A 9,658-nucleotide genomic window follows, 5' to 3' on the forward strand; every position below is an offset into this window, starting at 1 on the left:
AAAGCTCACCCATCTTCATCCCCTTTATTGTATGCAATGAAAAGCTTACTCATCTTTATCTTCATCCTCTTCTTTTTTGTGCAATGAAAAGCTAACTCATCTTCATCCTCTTTATTAAATATAATGAAAAGCTTACTCATCTTCGTCCTCTTTATTTCATCAAAACTGAACTGATAATAACAAGTAAAGCCATAGATTTCGATCGACTGATCAATGAAGAGAATGGACGGGAGGGTTAGTGGAAGAAAGATGTAAAAAATATTTGAATTTTTTTTGGCAAATATGAAAGAAAACAATGTCTAATCTAGTACGAAAAACAGACATTAATATATATGTATAATAAGACACGCCCATTCAACGTAGAGATGAAATAGAACTCAGAAATGGGCATAAGGTGTGTGTCTTACTCTTTTTTCCCAAACGAATGTTCTTTAGAATGATCCTCGTACAGCTTTAAATTTTCAGGTCTAATATACTCCAGTTCAATCTTTCTGTCCTTAGCTTAAAAAAAAACGGTCTTGTTGGAGTCCTGTCAACTCTGTTTTATCCCTTCTGCCTTCATTCATCTTTTTGTTTAATTATGTTCCATATCCAATGCGTATATTCATTATGTGTCTATATAATTTTACTACTTTGGCTACTTTTGCGAAAGCAACATACGTCGCTGACGTATCTTGGTGTAGAAATCAGCTGAAAAAAGAATTCAGATTCATATTGTAACCGGGCAAAAAAGAGACAGCAATCTATTCATGGCACTTGTGATATGTTATCTACCTCCATATTATGTTTAGCCATTAACAGAAGAAAGAATGATAGTTGATGAATGCTGCAGGTAAACGTGTTAAACATGGCAAGTTTCTGGAACCAGAATTCAACATGATGCGCTTAAGTAGTTCATAAACAAAATGAAGCTTACAAATCGACTACACACAGTATTGACGGCTCTAGCGAATATAGATATTTATTATAAAATAATACCGATTCGCAAGAAATAAGAAACATATCTATATATTTTAGCTATTATTTTCAAATGTTGTCAGAGGCCGGATACATTCTTGTCTGGCGTTATGCACTAATAACATCTAGTTGTCTCCGTCACATGACACGATTTTGACCATTCTCAATTCTTGCAACATATGCTCAGTAAGTTGTAATATATTTGACCATTGCTTTTTAATTTCGATATAATTACAAGATTTGACCAAGCCTATCTTACATAATATGTATCTTTTATTTATCTCCTGAGATGCGATATTGTTATCACTATTTGTAGTTATAAAACTTCAACATTATCTGTTTACATCGTTACGAGCTGTCCGTGCAGTGTGTAATCAATTCACTACTGCCATTCGTGCAATTCGCAATTTTCAAATTTCAAGACTTAATAAATCGTGTAATATATGAAGCTCAGGTCTTAAATAAGCCAGATAATATCACTTAGATTTACAAAAAAAAAATATTAAGACCTTTAACTTTTAATTTAAATAATGACATAATAATTATTTCATGCCAAAAATTCTAACGTGTTTCGTATAATGCCATGTAGCAACATTCAGGTAAAATATTAAAACTTGTATTTGTGATTCTCTGCAACTTGTCCAATGCGATCCTCCGTAACTTGTCCAATCAACCAAACTCCAAAGCAGTTTTAATTATGTACATGTGAAGCGATGAGTTTAGGTGATTCAAGTTTTTTTTTTTCCTTCTTCTTCTTTTATTCAAATGAAATTAGAACGACGAGTAATTGTGATATTTTTGGTGAAAAGCTATTTTATATTTCAAAAGACAGACTTTTACTATTCTGTTTTATACTCGTTATTTAAATGTATACGTTTGTACCCTCATTAGTCACTAGGAAATGGTACAAGGTTGTACATTAGTTTTCATATTACCCTTTAAGACAAAGTGACCCTGAGAAAGGAAGACGCTTCTTACGTCGTCAGATGATAGAGTCAATTATATATTACGGACGCTTTTAAAATAAAACTCAAATATGTAGCTGTATTTATATATTCTTCTTCTAACGCAGAACTTAAAAGTTTTATGTCTATTATATCATATTGACCACTGGATGACGATTACAAATATTTACATGTGTTTTCAAACGGCTGAAACTTTAATCGTTGTTATTACACAGAGACCTGACCTATAACTGAAAAACAAATTTATTTGTGGCCATATAAATCCGCGTCACTACTACTAGTGCCACTTTTACCGACCCTCCTCTACTACTGTTACTGCTACTACTACAACTGATTCTGCTGCTCCTCCTCTTACTACAACTAATGTTGTTACTGCTACTACTACTACTCTTTACTGTTTTCATGTTTCTACTAATGTTACTGCCTGTTTCTGATGATGATGCTCATACAAAGTGAGTTTGATGCCATTAATTTTAAACTACAATTACATACAATGTTTATTGTACTACCGTTTTTACTACTACTACGACTACTACTACTATTACTACTCTCATTATTTTTTGCCGCTTCCTCGCCACTGGCTTACCATCCACACCTATTCCAACTCTATATACTTTGGCTCGCTCTTTTCTTAATGTTTTGAACTGGATGTCAAATTTGAATAGGGTCGAAGCAATTCGAAAAACATGAATATATTTATACGTTTGTCAGCGCTTTATAACATCCATCTTCCTAAACGAAAAAACCAAAACATTTACGCGGTCTAAAATTATTTTTTTAATACATTTATCACAAATGGATAGTTAGCTTAAATACTACTACAGCAACAATACCATAATCAACAAAAACAGCTGCTGCTACTACTACTACTAGTTCTTTTTACTTGCGATAATAATACTAATACTAATACTACTACTACTACTACTGATAATAATAATAATAATAATAATAATAATAATAATAATAATAATAACAATAATAATAATAACAACAACAACAGTAATAATAATAATAATAATAATAATAATAATAATAATAATAATAATAATACCTATCTATTGTTATTTCTGCTATTACTGTTATTTATTAATCAGGGAAACGAGATAGGTAAATTATTATTTCGCCTTATGTCACTCAAACACTAACACGTGCCGATATCTATGGCTCGCGTACCAATAAAAATCACTGGACAAGTGTCAGCGTCACGTGATTTACGTGCATACTGACAGATGGATAGACATTCGGGCCTTATATCCGTCACCTAAAAGACTACCCCTATATATCGTTTTCAAATTTAATTTGTTATAACTTAAACAAATTTCAACCAATTTCGTAACATGTTCAATATGCACCAACGAATTAACATTTATTCACATAAATAATGAATCTGTATATAATGTGTTATGCTAATAACTAAGGGCGTGGTTATCTCTGCTCTGGCGATAGGTCAGAGGAGATTAAATGAGAAAGATAACGATCCTTTGTATTTCTTCGTTGAAGATTACATTTACTACTTCACAAACAGTTACCAAAATAAAATAAAAAGATTCACAATGATTGAGTTGATGTATGTGTGTGTGTGTGTGTGTGTGTGTGTGTGTGTGTGTGTGTGTGTGTGTGTCTGTAATTTGTATTTTTAACGTAGCTTTAACAATTTTTCAGTCATATCGCTACGATATCTGTAGTATAGCAGTTTGTAGTGATGTGTAGCACTGGGGCATACTGCCGCAAACACGTAGCATGATGTTTCACCCAGTCACGTTATACTGACGCCAGGCCGACCAGTCCTAACTCTAACCTCTTAATGCTGAGCGCGAAGCGAGGCAGCTGTTAGTACCATTTGTGTAAGTCTTTGGTATGACTCGGCCGGGGATCGAACCCACGACCTCCCGCACCCGAGTCTTACGCTCTAACCACTAGGCCACCGGAGCGGTTGAGTTGATTTGTAAAGAGCTTCAATAAACGAATGCCATTTATTGACATCGATTTCTCGTGATGATATGCATTTTTCTTCATTTATGAGACATTATATAATTGATTTATCACGTACTTTGAGTTCTAACGCACCCGTTGTGGTTGGAAATGTATAGATGCCACCCTAGAGATATGAAGAAAACAAAAAACGATATAAAAATGCAAAGTTTGATAGTGGAAAGGGACATAGAATCACATCCCTTGAACTTGTGAAAATGAAAACGACGTCATATTGGACATATAAATCAGGTTATTTTTTTTAAAGAATTGTTTTAGTATTCTCCAACTTTAGTTCACTTTTCTATATTTAGCTGTATACATGGTTTGGTTGAATAAAATAGAATGCATTAAATACTGTCTGAAAAACTGTCGGAAAAATTAGTTTTTCATTCGCCATATTTAAACGATTTGACTGTCTCTTTCTACATGAAATATGAGAAATATAATTTATTTATGACTTCGATTTCATTGTATCTCTTTGAATGTCAGAATTAAATGGAGCGAATCTTGGACTGTATACATGATTGTCCAAACATAAAGGAAATGTTTGCATTACTTTCAAATATTCAGCATCCGAGCTAAAGAACATTGAAATCCAATCCTGGTAAACCCAAACTATTCAGACAGAACGTTGAAAACCTGGTTTTTTCCTCTCTTATGTATTATGTAAAAACCAAAGTGTAACAAATATATTCCCACTGACATAAAAATCAATAAACTAACGTCAACACAATACTATACACATTCATGTGTCTTAGGCCGTTAACACATTTATTTAAATAAAGGCGAGTGCTAGGCAGTCTCTCTCTATCTCAATCTCTCTCGCTCTTTCTGTCCTTGTCTCCCTCTGTCCCTACATTTTCATTGCCACTCCTCCTAAGCTACTTGGAGGATTGCCATGATGCGGATCAGAACCCCGGCCGAGTCATACCAATGACTTATACAAATGCTACTAGCAGCTGCCTCGCTTTGCGCTCAACATTAAGAGGTTATTGTTAGGGCTGGTAGGCATAGTGTCAGGATAATGTGACCAGGTGGGACATCGTGCTACATGTTTGCGGCATGATATCCCGGTGGTAGACATCACTTTAAACTGCGACACTACAAACGCCGTAGCGATATGACTTACAAATTGTTGAAGATACATTAAAAATCCAACAAGCACACAAACAGTCCCAGTATCTCTCCTTATCTTCCCGTCTCTGTAAAGTACACATATTTTCTGTCTAAGAATGACAAACATGCATTACCCAATACATTTACTTCACGTCATAAAATATTACGATTTCTTTTCTTTAGAACATAATGAGACAATGATTCCATAGCTATTGTCTAATCAAAACGTTGCGCATATAATACAATGATGAACTAATAATAATAATAATAATAATAATAATAATAAAGTTCATCTGTTCCTTCATTTCAGGTCCCAATTCAGCACAGAGAAGACGAGGTCGACAAACATATAGCCGATACCAAACTTTGGAGCTAGAAAAAGAATTCCAATTCAATCACTATCTAACACGAAAAAGGAGGATTGAAGTTGCTCATTCATTGTGTCTAACGGAAAGACAGATAAAAATTTGGTTTCAAAATCGTCGGATGAAACTGAAGAAAGAAAAGCAGGCAATAAAAGAATTAAATGAAACTGTGAAATCCACGGCAAACAAAGCTAATGAAGAAAAAGTAGATGCAAGCGAAAGTGACGATTCCTCGCATTAGTTTCGACTTTTATAGGAGATAGATGAATACCTAAAATACAGATATTTATATTACCCATACGACGAGAATAGATATGTATCCAGTTTTACACCATCATTAAAGAAAACGACGAAAGAAATATTTGCTGAGAGTGTTAGGACTGCTTGGTACGGGAAGAAACTGACAAGATTGCTATGGAATTAAAGTTATTGCGTGACGTTCGGAACTCAGAAAACTGCACTGGTTTACGGCTTGTTCAATTTGACAAGAAACAAAAAGTAGATTAACAAACATAAACAGTCGATTGGTGTGTTACAACTGTGGTGCAGGGCCAGGTTTTATGTTATTGGAATAACCTCAATCTTTATACTTGCACTCTTGCCACGTGGTTATTCCTTACATATTTATATATACCCAATACGAGAATTTATGAAGCTCCACGGATGTAAAATATTCTTACATTATTTGTCTGGAGCTTGGAATATTCGCATGTAAATGTAGTTCTGTATTGTGTTCTTGTAAGTAAGCTGCCGTATCCACTCAGGACGAATTCATAAACCTTCATGGGTTAATGGTCATTCTGGACGCTCGGAATTATGGGTAAATAAAAAAACCGTTAAAGGTTAAAGGTCACTCAAAGAGCTCGGAATAATGGGTAACTTTCTAAAAATAGTATGTCATATCCGTTATTGTGTCCCTACTCTTATTCTACAATTTCATTTAAAACTTAAACATTGATCTCAAGTAATATTCAAACTGTTCATATTCACTTTTTGTATAAAACATACATTTTCTTTCTTCTGTCCAGAACTCGCAGTAATGGACCGAGTTATATTGTTAAAATGTTGCAATACGAACGAAATTGAAGGTTGGAGATTAATTTAAATGAGAGTGAAACATTTTTGCTGTTTTATGTTTATTACCCCTCGAGCTAGGGCGACGTTCTCATTCTCACGTTTAATGTCCCAGTTAAACTATTCATGATGATATTTTGTGCATCCGTTCATTTACAGTTTTATCCCACTTAGCACATGTTTTACACCTTTTTTTAGTAATTTGCCCGTCCGTTCTTATTTCTAATATGAGTTAGTATTAACGAAAAATCATAATCTACATCAAAACGGTTTTAAAAATATGAATTTTGTTTACAGCCGATAATACAGTACTTATACGGGAAAAAAAAATCATTAAGTTTCTCAAGGGATGAAGTCTTTTTTCAGATCGGTTGAACAATGTTTTCAAGTTTCTTGACTTTTGTTCAGCATGTTAAATGCACAATTTATTTAAATTTTCATATTGAATATCTGCTAAACAATGGCTAATTTTCCTCATGAGATAGAAAATCGCAAATTTTATTAAATAATAACAAAAGCATTCGAGAGAATTGAATGAACTACCTGAATAAACAGATGAATTTAGTTACATGACCAAATGCCAGTGTTAAAGTAATTATGGACTCTTAAATATGAATTATTCATACATAATCATTATAAATTGCAGGCTCATGGAATATTACAATATCCAGAGCGACACAGAGTTTAACTTTGAATTCGAAAACTTTCGTTGAATTGAAAATGAAAATTATTTTTGCCCTTCATAAAATTTTACAAACAGGTGACTTTTCTTTCCTTGTCTAGTTATATACAGCTATGTTGTGCTTTTAAGATGAACATACATTGTATGTGAAAACTCTATATATTTCATCTAGTTAACAAGGAATTAATTAATAATCACGCAACACGACACGATGTGCTCCAGTTGAAACGTGTAATAATTATGATGTACGCAGCAAGATTTTCTTTTTTAAAATCTCAAAGGAAATTTGATTAAAGAAGTCTGTTTTATTCAGAAGCTCATCTCTTTTGTTAGCAAATATTTGTTAGTGTATCACTTAGGAAATCAAACATTTTGCCACCTTGACATGATCCTTGCAGTCGAGCCCTTTCTATTTTCAACTTTCTAAACGAACGTGTTTAAAAACAAATGTGTGATTTCACTTTTTATTTGAGATGCACACGTGAAATATTACTAAAACGATTTGCATACAATTTCATAGGCAGATGCCATCGATATAATACTTATCCCGATGGTTTTGTCTTACAAATAATTGACCGAAAATCCCAAACTAGATTGATACGTATATCTGAATTCTCCAAACGATTTTACGTTGCATGCTGATATTCATTTATCCGTGCAAACTTACAAATATATTGTACTTTAATGTATGTTAGCACACTACGCACTTGTCTAACCCGAAAGAGGTAAAGGGGTACAAATAATTAGCAAACTTTTCCTTGGTATAGAAAGAGCAAAGCGTGTTGTCTTGTCGTTTTTCAAAAACATTTCCAATACAGGCTGAATGCATTTCCAACACAGGCTGAATGCATTTCCAGCCTTCAGATAGCTTGACATTTTCTTGTGTTTAGCTGTATTGTAATAAACATGAGGGTGCTATTTGAAATGAACATGTCTGATAGAATTCAGAAGTATTCTTTATCCTTTCGAAACTATTGATTTCACAAGGAATCAAAGACTTTGTCTACGTTGTGAAGGTGATCTTTCATATTTTATTTAGAACATATCTTACGTTTTTTTTAAATGTATTCGGTTGCTTGCAACACTCGAGGTATTAAAATAAACGTCATATGATTTTACAGGTTCAAATCAATATATGTATACCTCTATACCACTGTCATTCCGGTTGAATGCTTTTTCTTCTACATGATAGCTGATTTTAATATGTTGCTTCGATACTACGTTATAGACTTTTAATTTATACAGCACTGATACATCACGCGTATACAAATATGTTGTAACTCTTATGTTCTTATGTCTGTTAAAAGAATATTTCCACGATGGAAACAAGTTGTAGCCCTTTACTGTTAATGTTTATAAGAAATGTTCTAGCAATTTATATAATCTAGACAGTGTATTGCTTAGGTTTGTTGAAAATTAAATTCTCTCTTCATTACAATTCTGGACTGGTCAGCCATATTCATAATTGTTCCATGGCCATGTCCTGTCCCATAACTTACAACATCCTGTCTTTAAAGGTGTTACGTTTCGGTGCTTAAAACTAACATGACGCTATTGATTGTCAAGACGGATATATTGGTCGCAAGATATAAGTAATCTGAGCACTGGTGTATCATTTTAATTATACTGTATACACATTCTTTCCAAACTTTAGAGTAGCACGCCAGCTTAATCAAACTAATGGGATAAATTTTGCTTTATGCACCAGGTAGATGAGAACAAATTTTTGTTCACTTTTGAAAAGGGACTGATGGATTTTACGCCGTGTTAAGATGGCGACACTTTTCAGAAAAAAAACATGAATCTTTCTGTGTCAGGTGCTCCGATTTATTACGAGAAATTCCGAGAAGAAAACCGCATAAAACGCACCCACCTGCGAATAGTGCAGTCCAAGATCTGCCGTCACACAATGCGAATAACGTAGTCCAACATCTGCCGTCACACAATGCGAATAGCGTAGTCCAACATCTGCCACCGCACAAGGATCTACGCTGTTCTATAGTGTACCGAAAATAGTCAAAACTGTCGGAACTGTTTGCAATGCTGTCCGAATATTATTGCAAGAATAAGTAATCACTGGAAAATAATGTATCGTTGCAACGGCAAAATTACAATTGCATGGACACAGCTAAGTGTTGTAACAATAATTTTAATCCTGGTGGAATGATATTTGAATGCGGTGGAAACGCTGCGAATTGTTTTCATCCGTTTGGTGCACCGTAACTGCTTGCTTCAAATGATACACATAATAAACAACCATACATTGGCGCATTATGTGGTGGGAAATCTGCATCCAACCTCTTCGCAGCTGAGTGCGCGTTAAAGTGTTTGTTTACGGTAATAACAGCATGAACGATAGATATAATACAAATTAAACGGGTACAGGTGTAGATATCTTTGTGTTTTATTTGTCACATGAGTAGTGATTATAGAAAGGGTACATTTTCATTATATGGGTTCTGAGTAAAAGTCAGTCCACTGTGATAGAAAGAAAAATATATTCTATTTTTCATGCGTATCAAATT

General features: G+C 33.9%; 1 protein-coding gene across 1 annotated transcript in view; it reads left to right on the plus strand.

The window, feature by feature from the left end:
* The window catches only part of LOC149791915 (uncharacterized), a 46,463-nt gene that overhangs the window by 36,288 nt on the left and 517 nt on the right, over nt 1–9,658 (plus strand). The window contains exon 2 of the mRNA XM_089970428.1: nt 5,323–9,658. This exon is cut by the window's right edge and continues 517 nt beyond it. Coding sequence (XP_089826554.1) covers nt 5,323–5,618 — 296 coding nt within the window. The 3' untranslated portion in view covers nt 5,619–9,658. The remainder of the gene's footprint in view (nt 1–5,322) is intronic.

Source organism: Sinohyriopsis cumingii, chromosome 9 (assembly GCF_028554795.1).
Source record: "Sinohyriopsis cumingii isolate HCF-2022 chromosome 9, ASM2855479v2, whole genome shotgun sequence".
Lineage (NCBI taxonomy): Eukaryota > Metazoa > Mollusca > Bivalvia > Unionida > Unionidae > Sinohyriopsis > Sinohyriopsis cumingii.